The sequence below is a fragment of the Chamaea fasciata genome, unplaced genomic scaffold (assembly GCF_029207755.1).
Source record: "Chamaea fasciata isolate MVZ Bird 193981 ecotype frontalis unplaced genomic scaffold, bChaFas1.0.hap1 SCAF_2, whole genome shotgun sequence".
NCBI classification, from domain to species: Eukaryota; Metazoa; Chordata; class Aves; order Passeriformes; family Sylviidae; genus Chamaea; species Chamaea fasciata.
Genome location: NW_027094087.1, coordinates 40320996 through 40334738, shown reverse-complemented (window position 1 = coordinate 40334738; position 13743 = coordinate 40320996). Strand labels below are relative to the sequence as shown.

The 13743-nt window shown below is 42.8% G+C and overlaps 1 protein-coding gene across 1 annotated transcript; it reads right to left on the bottom strand.

The window, feature by feature from the left end:
- Positions 1-2922: 2922 nt before the first annotated feature.
- Positions 2923-12900, bottom strand: BIRC2 (baculoviral IAP repeat containing 2). Its single transcript, XM_066175746.1, has 9 exons — positions 12758-12900; positions 9308-11398; positions 9098-9197; positions 7806-7884; positions 7200-7248; positions 6006-6248; positions 4834-5088; positions 4642-4683; positions 2923-3826 (listed from the first exon to the last, which is right to left on the bottom strand). The coding sequence occupies exons 2-9, from the start codon at positions 10179-10181 to the stop codon at positions 3633-3635; spliced, it is 1836 nt and encodes a 611-aa protein (XP_066031843.1). The 5' UTR covers positions 10182-11398; positions 12758-12900; the 3' UTR covers positions 2923-3632.
- Between the last annotated feature and the right edge of the window lie 843 nt (positions 12901-13743).

Sequence of the window (13743 nt, the reverse complement as noted above, 5' to 3'; positions counted from 1 at the left end):
ATTTTCTCAACAGCAGTGAAGGAGTCCCAATTGGTGGTCCTTACAGCTGCTGTGTTATTTTCCAAAAATATTTGTGCTCCAGCTGGGAATATTGCTGTGCTCTACACAGGATGTCTGCAATACCCTGGACTCATGCTTGAAGGGTCCTGTGGCAGCAGCGAGGAAGCAGGGCTGGAGCATCAGTAAACACTGTGATCACATGTTCCATTAAAAACAGAAATGGTGATTTAGTGTTGTGTCAGGAAGTTGACTCTGTGCAACAGTAACCTCTCGAGCAACGGTGGCAACAGTTACACTTTTGAAGTAGTTCAACAGAACGGAGAGTACCATCCCTGTCCAGAATACATCTGCATAAATTCACATACCTGAGGTGAGATATTCAGAAAACAATTTCTAGTTCAGTCCATCTGCAGCATTAAACATGACACTGCACATCTTGGCCCTACTAGACTACAACTGCCACAAGGCAGAATTCAAGGCAGATAAACACATTATTAACAATTTTCATGTGCCTCTCTTCAGGTGTCTTGTGAGGAATACAGCAAATAAAAGTTCTGAAAGCACGGCACCATGGAGATACTACGCAACCACTACTTCTCTCAGACACAAAAAGCAATATAAAGATTTTTCTTTTCTATCATGCTAATAGGATTCCTAGGTATTTCCCACATAGCAATTCATTTTGGCATGTAAGAGCAGTGCTCTGTTATGCCTAGTGGCAGTCTGATCATTTGTGGGCACTAGAACTACATGATGTCTTCAATTTGAAGAACACTGGGCTTCCTGCTCAATGCCTAAAAGCAAACAGAAGAGAGAGATGTGCATTCAGTCAAAAAAAGTATTCAAAAAAAATTCAGGGAACTGCTGATTAGAATAAAGCTGCATGGTACTGGCTTCACAAAACATGCAACTGCTACTTGGGGAGACCATTTCTTGCAATATCTCACACTAGTATCAGAAACCACAACTACTTCAGGCTAGATCCATTGCAGAAATGGTAAACTTCACTCCAGAAAAGGAATTGTGCATTTATAGCAGCTGGAAATACAAACGGCTGGGAATAGTGCCTTCTATCTGCATCCCACAGCAATGTAACCACTAAACTCCAATACTGAAGTTCACATCCTCCACACCCTCAAAGCCTTGCAAGCACACGCTGTCAGCTAATGACACGCCATGGGGCTGAGACACTGCTGTCCAAGAACTTGAGCTGCTCAGACACCAGAGCTGCACAGGATGCTGGGGGTAGGGGCCTATTTATTGTTTCCCAGTCAGAGCTCTGGAAAATACTTTCAAAGAAGGAAGTAGATGCAGAATGAGGTGTGAACACAGTCAGCTGGTTCACAAGTGACAGAAGTCACTTGACCCTCTCCCAGCGAAACACTGAACTGTTACCCATGGTTTAACCTTTTGCCAGGGTTGTTTGCAATGTGCTACAGCCAAACCTGACCAGAGCTTTCTTGGAATAGTCTTAAGGAGATCATAAGTGCTCACATGCACAGCATTATGCATCAGGGCACCCAGTCATTATAGCAGGGCGTAGCAGAGACTCATAACCTTCATCAGCTTCCTGCCAAAACCAGGTCAACAGAGTTTTATGCACTAGTTTCTAGATCAAGTTCTTCCACTTCTCAAAGCAATTCAGGTGCCTAGTAAAGACAGCTGGTGCTGTTTAAAGCTGCTGTTTGAAGGGATATTCAAAACATTCAGTGATGGGCTGACTGGTATGTTGCAGCTCCTGAGGGAGATACAGGCATCACAAATGACACTGAACACTTTTTAAAGCCCTGTATATCCTCTCGTCTGATTTATACGTAGTTAACTTCAGTGTCTGAAAAACTCCCACCCCACACAGTTCTAAAGAAAAATGCATTGCTTAAAAAAGTCTGCCTGCTACTATGCTTTTTCCTATCCTCTTCCCTGCTCACAAACAAGGTGTACTTGCTAGCAATTCCACACACCTCAGGTGAGCCTGACCTCCAGAGCTCCCCCTGCAGGTTCATCTTCATCTGTAGAAAGTACACTTGGTTCTAATTTTACTAATTTCTCACCTGGAACAAATCAATGAAATTTCAAGTCCTGAAATTTCTTACTGAAGAAGTTTTCACAATATTTGACAACTTTTTAAGTTGCTACACAAGACAAAAGAGCTTTTAGAGGCATTTCAAAACCAGAAAAGGAAACGCATATTCATCCAAGCTGCTTAAAACTACATGCTAGGTTTGAAACATTTACATTTTTAGTAACAAAAATAAAGGGAAGTACATGTAATAAAGCTGGACAAAAGTCTGCACTTGAAAGAATTACAGCAAGCCAACCTACAGGTGAAGAATCCAGGTCTGGACTGAAGACTGTGTTATCCACACTCTGGCTCTAAGTGTGGGCAACTGTGGACTGAAGATGACTGACTTGAAATGAGGCAGACAAACTGACTCCACCACTGCAGGACCTGATGCCATTAACCTAGCAGTATTCTTCCAGTGACTGACATGAAATCCTTGCAAACTACCTATGAACACCTCTCTTTATAGGTACCCACCATGCAAGCCTAGGGATACAAAGCTGAAAAGGGTAACAAGTCAACCAGAGAGGGAATAGGAGCTCCCAAACTATCAGCTTACAAAACAAAACCCAGGACTTCAGAGGTGCCTAGGAGATCCTATTCTTTAACTGCACAATCCCTATAAAGTTCCAAACACAGAAAAGTAACTTTTACAATCCCTAGCACAGACTGTATAGCTACCCTCCGTCTCATCTTTAAGGTCAAGAGGACCAGGATTTGTCATTTGAAAAATCAATTCAGAAGGGTATTGGATGCTGTTGGGGTTTTGGGGGGCTACCCAAAAAACTGTTGGAGTTGTTTGTTTTTAAATGAAGGGGAAATCACCAAACAGGAAAGAAGTTCACTTCCCTGTTCAAAAATTAAGGAAAGACAAATAGAATGAAGTTTTATTGTACTTTTGCAGGCAAACAACCCCAAACTTTTGTCAGGAAAAGACAGCATTCTAATCACTGCAGTCTACAGAGAAAAGTCAATAATGCCAACAGAGTAAACAAGCCCATGTTTGAGAAGTAGAAATATTTTAATTGTCTTCATAAAAACTATTAGTATTATATATTACACAAATATCAAGAAATCAAAAAACTTTAAAAGTCCTGCTGTCCCTGCAACAGTTAGCCTCTTTTCTCCTTAAGTCAAGAAGAAAGCCAAAACAGAAGTAGCTGATGTTAATTAACATTAACTATTAATAACAGCAATCTTAGTATATCTCCCCATATCTGCATGAGGAAACTCATGAGAAGAGTTTTGCCAAGCTCCATTTTTAGGAACTTAACCAAAAACCTCTTTGAATAAAAGTGACACCAGTGAACCTACTTTCCCTACTCAGAGAGGAACGCCACAAAAACCTCACCCTTATATTGAGTTAGTTTTATGAACAGAGAGTCTTTGGTGCCAAAGTCCTTCTCTACATAATCATACATCATAATGAGGATACACTTTACTATCACAAAACTTAGGTAGTTGATTCATCCTCTTCTGTACCACAATTTTCCATTCTTAAAATACTGCTGCCTTAAGCTTCAGCAGCTGGAGGATGGCAGGAACAAAGACATTTTGCGAATTTCCCTTTTTACGAAAGAAACGTCCGGACTGTACCCTTGATTGTCCCCCTGCAAATTGGGCATTTCCTAAGGGATGGCGCACATTCTTTGCACACCACTAAGTGACCACATGGAATAAAAACAATAGAAACTTCTTTGTCCATGCAAACTTTACATGTTCTTTCCTCTTGCAATCTTCTTAATTGTTCTTCCATAGGTAAACCTGGAAAAAAAGAGTTAACTTTTTGTCAGTCTGAATATATGTGAATATATCAAACTATATTTAGAGTGTAGCCATGCTCCTTTTCACCTTTTATTTCCCTACCTGTATTGACTAAATATAGATGGCAGTGAACATTTTTCAGAGCTCAGAAAGAGGCATGCAAGGAACTAGTCTGTACTTTCCAGTTCTGTGAGATGGGACAGCCCAGGGGCTGGAAGCCAACCGGTGTTTACATTTTAGCAAATGCTGTACTTTTCTCAGCTGGATATCAGAAACACAAACACAGCCTGACTGGTAGAAGTGAGCTATATCCAGGTTTGTATACTTTTCTGCAGTCTATTAACAGATTAAACTGCAGGATCAGAGCAAACTCAGTCTCATGTCTGACAGTTTTTATCTACACATTTGTTGGTCAAGCTAGATCTCAGGAAACCCATAACCCACTATGGAAAAGCAGAGATGACACTTGTTCTGAAATGCTAACCAACTACTCATTCTCTAGTCTTTACCAAATGCCTGAATGCTTGCTTTTATCAGGATCAAGTCCAGCATGTGCTGCTTGAATTGTTGAGCTCCAGAAAGCTCTACATCCTGTGATGTGCAAAAGCATGAGCAAGGCACAAATACAGCTTAGAGCTGACAGACTTACTTGCAAGTATGCACATGCACTTAACTTTTTAACTTTTTCAGTCCATATTACTAAAGCAGAATCAGAGAGGGTAAAGCACCAAACCTACTTCTTAACCAAAGTAATTTTTATGTTAGCTGTTTGTTCTACAATAGAATTTAAGATAAGAAGGTAGAATTTAAGGTACCTGAAACATCTTCTGTGGGAACATACTTGATGGTCTTCTCCACTAGAATAAAAGAAAAAACAACCTTATCATTTAACTGATCTATGTTCAAACAGCATCTGTTTGTTTCTTCTTTAGACTGCTGTGAGAGCACTGGTTAGACTTCTATAAAAGGATATCCTTTAAAAACAAAAGGAAAGCAGACAGACATACCAAATAAATCTTTGTAGAGCACAGGGTCACAATCTCGTAGACAATTCCTGAAGATGCTGGCTGCTTCATTTCCTTTCACTAAAATTGTATCTATCAGTTCTCTCGCCTGCAATGGTATCTGAGTCTTCTGCTTAATAACATCATGCTCGAGTTCTGTTATCACTTTAGCTGATAGCAAACTCTCAAGGATTGGGAGGACACATGTTAAACGTTGGAATAAAGCCATTCGATTCTTCTGGATCAAGTACAGATCATCTGGAATGTAAGGGGGAATTAGACAAGAGTTAGGAATACACTCCTCCAAGTTGCACTTCTGTTTAACAATAATTGATACATTCTTCAAACTCTACTTGCAATGTTTGCTTATTACACATCATTAATAAAACCCTCAGCAAGTTTTAGTGGTATTCATGCAATGAACAGACTTAAGGAAACAACATAAAAGCAGCTTCTGAGCCAAAGTCTGTTCACCAAGAAAACTTCCTGCTCCCATCTCTAGGTTAACTGATCAGAGAGGATCTTGTGTTAACTCCATATTAGCAAGACTTACACTCTCTGGATGACTGCAAAGAAAAAACTAACACCAATGCTAACTCATTGACATGCCAGAGGTTAATTTTTGTCACTGCTAGCCTGTAGATAAAAGAAAGCTCTTCTAAGAAGTGTTCATGTTGCATTCAAGCAACAGGAAATGTTAAAGACACATCATATAAACAAACTGCTGACATACATGGGCTGAGTCAGACAGAAAAGCAGATCTTAGGCTATCTTACAGAATCTGAATTTATAGAAGTTTACGGCCCCCTCTAGGAGGTGGATGTGGCAACTTACTGATTCAAGCAGCTTAAAGAGCAGGCAAATTTGGATAAAAATTAGTAGAGTGTACCAAGCGTTTCATTAACAGCAATATAAAGACACATAAATGAAAAAAAAATGGCTTTGGAAAGAAGAGATGAATCAGAACCCTTGGCCTCCACTATGAATCATTCTCCTAAAAGAGAATGAAACAATTCTCAGACTGCTGGTTCCATACAGATATCCCAACAATGCTTTTAGAGAAGCTGATTCTAACAGCATTTAAACTAAATCACTTAGTGCATAAAAACAAATATAAAAACTATACATATTACAAACTGCTTCAGATTTCACTTTTATTTATGCCTGATGCCCACCTGATGCCACTTCTTCCAGCTGCTTTTCTTTTTCTTCTTCAATCTTCTCATCTTCAGCCGTGAGCAGATCAGACACAAGATCATTAACAGTCTTGTAGTTTTCTCCAGTGGCCAAGATTTTACTTTGCACTGTTTGCTTTATTAGCCTTCTACTGAATCCCATCTCCAAGGCAGCTTTAACCACAGGCGTGTTCATCATGATTGCATCTTCTGAACGGCTCTCTCCAGGTTCAAAACGAATAACTAATCAAAAAGGGAGATTCTTGTGTATCATATAAAGCATAAAACACCCATACAACCCCAGAAGTCAGAAACATCAACATTACCTACACCCACAAATAGTAACCAGTAACAAGTTTTAACTGTTGAATTTTTGTAAAGTAGTTTTAACAATGGAAGCTGGTCACTCAGTCATGGATTGAATCCAAGATAAACATCAATCCATGTCAGGCCTTTGCTAAAATCTAGGTTAAATCCAGAGAAACCACTGAGAATTCCACTGTGTCCTGGCAGCTTTTTTTATACTCACTTATTTCTAACTTCAGCCTTGAAAAATGGCCTGGGGGTGTGCCAGGGGTGGGGGAGGGAAGTCAGAGTTTATAGTACAAACAATTGCTCTATTCCAGCTCTTGATCAGTAATTTGCATTTAATTTAGTAAACACCAGACACATGGGATTCTGACTCATTGTCCTCAGTCAGCAGGGTTCTAGGACAGCAGGAACTCCCAGAGGGTGAGTGGGTTTTTCCACCACAACTAGAGTCCAGCTTAGAAAGACTTCATTGTACCAGCTTGTTCTACCTTCTCCCTTACCTGCTGCTCAGCTCAGAGCATTTACCTAGTTAAGTGCCTAGAGATGGAACTGCATAACTGCCTAGTCATTGACACCCTCTAGCAACTGTCCCACCAAGCCCAACACTTGCTTTGCTTAACCCAACCCTGAAACAAAAAAAAACCCAGCAACCAAGTGTGCACACCCAAAAATTTGGCATGAGTTGCTAGCATGAAAAGAAAGAAAATAAAAACCAAGATCTTTTAAAGGTGTTTCCTTGGAGTTTGTCAACACAACATCAAAATGATTAAACTTTTAGGAAACAAATCTAAGAATTGGCTATCCAAAGCTAACTTGGATATTCACAATCATTAAGTTTGCAAAGTGCTGAGGAAGTTTAAAAACATGCTTTAATATACATACTTGGAGGATCAAGGTTTTCATCTACAGGTGGATCAGAGGTTGACAAGAGCTGTGGAACCCAAGAGAACTATGTTAGTATTGAAGTATTGCTCTTCCCTCTATGTACCTTTCTAACATATTGTTTGTCACCAATCCTGCTAAGTTTTCAACCCATTAAATATTTCACCTGCAGTTACACAAGCCTGCAAATTTGTGTGAGTGTATAATCAACAGAAAGCTGGTGCTGACCACTTCCATGAAGAATAGTCTGGTTACTCATGCTGTAAGAATTATGCATAGAAATAATTCACACTGTCCATGACTGATTTCTGAAATAATAATTACTGATCTGTACTATTCAGTGTATAATCAGAATTTCCCTCTGCTAACATAAAGGAATTCACTGCCTCATAGGACTTTCCGTAAGTTATCTGTAGAGGTTAAACTCTGCTAGTCCAAGACCAGCCATGGTTCAGCACCAGTTTCTTTCATGTGCTCATGAAGAGCATTTATGATGTTAGAAACCCAGAAGAAACATACACAGAAAGAAGAAAGGACTGAACTCAAAAAAAAACACAGAACTGTTCAACGAGGAAAAACCAAAGTTAAAGGACAGTAAAAGTTTACCTGTTCAAGGAGGTGGGGGAATCTGGCCTGAATTTGACTTACAAACTCTCTTCCTTTTACACGAAGCAGATACTCACACCTGAAACATTGACAAAAGTGTATCAAATCATACTTTCTACTTGCCAAAGGAAAAAAAAAAAAAAACATAGAAGAACTAACAAATTTAAACCCAGTGTAAGTTAAAAACATTTCTTTTCCTTCAGCAGAGAAAGAAGACTCTTAATTGGAAGCTTGGGGCAGCCTAGTGTCCAGTGACACTTAGATAAAGCTTTTCCATGACATCCAGCTGTCAGCAGTCTTATGTATAGAAATGCAACGGCTTTACATTCTGCTACCACTTGTAATCAAAATGGCATGTCATGAGGAGTGATACTGTGTCAGAATCACTACAAAGTGCAGTGATAAACTGTTTCTATCCTGCATCTCAACATTCTTGTCTCCTGCTCAAATCGCTCAAAAGAAAGAATTTAACAAAATATAACACCATTATCAAAGCCTGCTTCACTAACACAGGTTTATCTCATATGTACATTTACTGACAAGCTTAACACAGTATGAAACAACAGTGACATTTAACCCTACATACATCATGTAGTCCAGCAGTAGCTGATAAATTGCCTGTGAAAACCTAGCTGGAGATCTACTATGAGAAGAATTATTATTAGCTTTCCTGAAATCAAGTGCAGTTATTTCTGTAATGGAGGTGGTGATTTCCACAGGCATAGATAGCAATTAGGTATGAAATTGCCATTTAATTATAGATGACATTAGAAAGTTATTTCTGTCCTTTTTCCAGCAGAGACATACCAAAGAGCCACTGAAACCTTCACAAGCTCTTACACGTGGGAAACTAAACCGTACAAGCAAAAGAAGTGGTTCAAGAGCATTCAGCATGGGCACAAAACCAGAAGCAATGAGTTAAACATCCTTTCTACTTCATTTCTCAGCAGCCTTTACTCCCCTTGATAAGCTTACTGACTGCTTCTCTTACTCACACTTATGAGAAAAGTATGCTCATTAACAATGCAGTCTCGCTGTTAGGGATCTGGGGATGCACACAGCTTTTCATAATGAAAGGGAAAGCATTATAAGCCATGGTTAATGAAGAAATATTTTAATTATGCCCACCTACACACTTCAGAGCTTTTAGACATACATGCAATAAATCCAAATGAAAGAGTGAATCTGTAAATCAAATAAAGTTAAACAAAACTATTAAGTGCAGTACATATCTGCCAAAATTAGAACATATAAGAACATGAACAAACTCTGATAAATATTTTGCAAATTACCTTGGAAACCACTTAGCATGCTCAATCCATGGATCATCTCCAGATTCCCAGCACCTTAAGCCACCATCACAGCAAAAACACTTCACATCATCATTGCGACCTTAAATTTAAAAAAAAGACAAAATATCTAGCAAACATCGACACAACTTACTTGAAAGTAAATGTTGACATAGCAGCGTGAACAAAACTAGAAAAGTCTGGGTTTCTTACCTACATAGTAAAAGCCAGCATCTGCAAGCTGTTCAGGCTGAACTGGAATTCTGGTTGGCCAATTAATGAATGTTTTAACACGTGCTTCATGCGTTTGCATGCTCACATTTGAAACATTGAAACTCTGCTGGTCTCGGATAAGGTTTTCCACAAAAGGGCAGTTGGGATAGTGTCTCCGATGCTCTGACATAGCATTATCTTTTGGTTCCCAGTTACACAGCTGACCACCACAGGTAAAACAAGCAACTTTGTCTGCTGTCCCCAAGTAATAAAGTCCAGCCTTTGCCAGATCAGTGGGCGAGAGAAACGTCAGCGGCCACGAGTGAAAGGTGCGTAGCCTCGCATCTTCTGTCCTCATAGAAGGATTGTGAAGCTTAGGGCTCAAGAATGGAAGGTCTTCAACTGCCCTAGTAGTTACTGGGTCTTGAGGAAAACTGGAAAATGAGCCACTGAAATATCCAACCTGTTCTAAACTTGGAGAAAGTGCCATGGAATGTAGAGATGGTGAGAGACTGTTTGCAACTGAGGGTGAAAAGGCAGAACGAGATGACAGTCCAAGGTTGTTAACTGAAAGCATTCTTTGAACAAAACTGCAGCTAGGATACAGTTGCTTATGTTTTTCCATAGCATTATCTCCTGGCTGCCAGTTATCCAATGTTAAGCCACAACTGAAGCACTTCACTTTATCTTGCACACCCGTGTAATAAAACCCAGCCCGGGCAAGGCTCCGCTCTGACACGGGCGCGTTCATGGGGAACGTGGAGAACGTTGACATTCTGTAGAGCTCACAGGACAGATCATACTTCAGCTCATCACACAGAGCACTCTGCCTCATGATGCTAGCTAAGAAAGGGCTATCTTCCACTATGTTCATGATGGACTGGTGTGGGAAAAATGGGACAAGTCTTCCTCTGGGAGGTAGTTGTGTGCATTAAAGGCAATTTGGAACAACCCCTGTACAAAACCAATAAATACTTTAAAGTGTCACTTCAAATGTGCATATGAATAGAACTGACCTGATGATTTAACAGCCTTTAAACATTTGGGAAGTTCTTGTACCTTAGTTTAGCAACTGCTTTCACTGCAAAAAGCTTCTGCATCCCATTTTAACAGCTGAAGAAAGGAGGTTAAAAAGCAATTTCCACTGAATCATATAAGCACCACAAGCTTTACTTGTTCTGTGTATCTGGGAGAGAGGAAAGCAGTAACAATTTGTCAGGCTCGTGGAGGTGGGATCAAAAGAGGAAAAACCTCAAATGGGTTTATCAAAATCCTTTGTCAATAAAGAAACTAAATTGGGAGGCAACTAAAACAACATTGTTCTTATCCAGAACATATGTTAAGTAATTTAAGGACAAGATTTCACCCTAGAAAGCGGATAAATATGTAGCTTATACACACACAAAGATTTTAGTTTGTAAAACCTCACTAGGATGCTGAAAAAAGGATTTACCAAGTTCAAAGGGCACACAAAAAACAGACCCTGAACTGATGTTACTATACTGATCTTGTATATTTGCTACTACTAGACTCCAAAAAAAAACCTCTCAAGTTCTGCATATTGTTGTAACAAGCTGTTAAGACTAAACAAGTTAGCTTATACTCCACTTCACAGGTATAGAATATTCAGCTATTAGAGAAACAAATCCTATACATTGTCCCAGACAAGGATGAACTCTCTTTATTCACAAACCTGGGACAGTCCCAGGCTTGTCTACAAGTCAGCACCAAATTAACAGAGCACATCAGTTTTAGCCTGGTGCTTTAGTTACAAGTACAGAGTTATCAAATTTAACATAAATTAATTGCCTTGAGTTGAGACATTCTGATGCTTTATACTGTTGAATCAAGTTTTTTCTGTATGCCATGTTTATGGCATACAGAAGCATACAGAACTCTCAGATTTAAAAAAAAAAAAAAAAGTATTTGATGCCTTAGTTTCTTTATTTCTGCACAGAACTACCTCCCAGAGGTAAGACTGAAGTCCCTTCTAAGGTGTCTACGCCTCCATATTGGTACTGACTGTCCTCAAGAAGAAATTGTAAGTATCTGTAGTTTCAACTAGTCAATATTTTTGTGACAGAACAAAACCTGTAAGGAAGAAAAAGAGTGCTTTAAAACACATGAGATGAGGTGCATGCAATGTCTATGCAAACAGCAATTAAACTAATTGAAACAGCATAAGCTTTTTGCAATTATAGAATGTTAAGGGTTGGAAGAAACCTTAAAGATCATCTAGTCCCAACCCCCTCGCCATGGGCAGGGACACCTTCCAGCAGACCGGGCTGCTCAGAGCCACATCCAACCTGGCCGTGAACACTGCCACAACTGGGGTGTCCACAACCTCCTCTCTGAGCAATCTGCTCCAGTGTCTCACTACCCTCGCAGTAAAGAATTCCTTCCTAATATCTAACATCAATTTCTTCTCTTTCAGTTTGTTCCCATTACTGCTTGTCCTGTCCCTACAGTTCCTGATGAAGAGCCCCTCTCTGGCTTCCCGGCAGCCCCCTTCAGATACTGGCAGGTTGCTATGAGGTCTCCATGCAGCCTTCTCTTCTCCAGGCTGAACAAGCCCCAAGTTCCTCTGCTTAATGTCAGCCAGAAAGCTTCAGGGAGTCACCTTCACATACTGTGATAAGGAATGGACTTCACACACTTCATTTCCCTGTTATTGACGCGTATGCAAAACTGTTTAACCCACAAGCAGAAGTTTTTGGCAAATGGATTAATCAGGCTACTTAATCACAAGTTGTATGACCAAAGGTATGATCCCGTACTAAAGAAGCAGCATCCATTTAAATTGGCTTAACTTCGCAGATTCCCAAACAATGAAGACACAGTTTTACAACACTGACTTAAAGAGCACTGGATTTTCTAATGTAGGTAAATCCAAATATATTTGAAGCAAGGACACCGGCAAAACTGAACTTCTCCAAAAATTTAGGTAAGGGCAAACACAAAGTTCAAAGGGTTTTTATATATTCAGCCGTGAATAAATATAAAATCATGTATTTAGTAGTGTGGTCTGGAGGATCGGTTTTGAAAAAGTTTTTCCCGGAAAGACTCAGTCACGATGACACAGCACTGCAGAAACAGCCCCCTGCGCTAAGGCGCCCGATCCTGAGCACCAGACCCCGCACGGCGGGCCCTGAGCGCGGCCCCAACCCGGGCAGCGACCGCCCCACGTTCCCCGGGGCCTCGCTCTCCGCTCCCCCTCCTCCCGCGGGCCCCGGCCCCGCTCCCCGAGCGGGTCCCAGCGGGGCGGCCGCGCTGCCCTCCAGGCGCCGGGGGCCACAGCCCGGGCCCGCAGAGCTCCTCCAGCCCCCGCCCGGCCGGGCACGGGCCCGCAGAGCACCGGGCACAGAGCACAGGCACCCCCCGCCCCCTGACGGCCGCGCCCTCCCGGCAGGGCCCCCGCCCGGCCCTACCCGCAGCACCCCCCGTACTCACGGCCTCCGAGCAGGCCCCCACGGCGGCCCCCAGCGAGGCCCAGCCTATATGCGGCGCCCGGCAGGGCGCGGGGGGAGAGGCGCCCCCGGCGGCACCGCCCCGCCTCGGAAACGCCGGCAGGGCCCGCCCGGAGCTCCCGGCCCAGCGCCGGGCACAGGCGGCGCCTGACGGGGCGGGCACAGCCCCGCCCTTGCCGGGCCGCCGGCGCCCTCGTGCGGCGGGAGGGGACGGGAGGGTCCCCGGGCCGGGCCCCTCGGCCCCGGGGCGTCCCGGGCGGATGTTCCGCCTCGGCGGGCGTGCGCTGCGGGGGAGGTCCGCCCTGCCGTCAGCGGGGACCTGGGTACTTTCCTCAACCCTGTTCCTCGGGCGGGGGAAACCCGAGTGTCAGCGCCGGCCGGGGATTTCCAGCCGTGGGCGCGGGGCTGGCGAGCAGCCGGGAAGGGGAGCGGCCGGAGGGGCGGCGGCCGGGCCCGCGGGGCCCGCTCTGGCCGTGCTGCGGCGGCCGGGCCCGTCGGTACCGGCACCGCGCTCCCAGCGCACGGCGGGGCCCGGCTCGCCGCACACCCCGCGGTTTCACCCTTGCTCCCTGACACCAGCGTGAAACAACAGTTCCTCGGCCGCATTTCCTAATAAAGGCGGCTGTGCTGCCTGCCAGAGGGGAAACAACGTGACCGGTGGAAGACTTTGGTCACTTGAAAGCACTGGGGAAGAACAAGAGGAAGACAAAATAAGACCATAAATTTCCACTGGAGGGGTTTAAAGCGGTATCTCTGCGTATCGAAACCTGAAAAACTTCCACAGAGCCTCCCAGAACGCTGACCAAATGCTCAAAATGTCCCAGCACAGTCATGGTCTGGCATTTCCTATGAACGAACAGGAGATAAGAGATTTTTAAAAGCCCCGTTTTGTGACTACAGATTGGTAGTAGGGTGTTTACACAACTGAGAACTGAAAAGTAAAAATAAGGAAGTGTAAGAGCATTATGA

Bases quoted from the DNA above. Each gene is read 5' to 3' on its own strand.
- BIRC2 (XM_066175746.1), bottom strand. From the start codon at position 10,181: ATGAACATAGTGGAAGATAGCCCTTTCTTAGCTAGCATCATGAGGCAG. The intron at 9,198-9,307 runs GTAAGAAACCCA...TTTAAATTTAAG, and splicing joins TGCTGGCTTTTACTATGTAG to GTCGCAATGATGATGTGAAG. The intron at 6,249-7,199 runs GTATGTATATTA...CTTTTTGATTAG, and splicing joins TGAAAACCTTGATCCTCCAA to TTATTCGTTTTGAACCTGGA.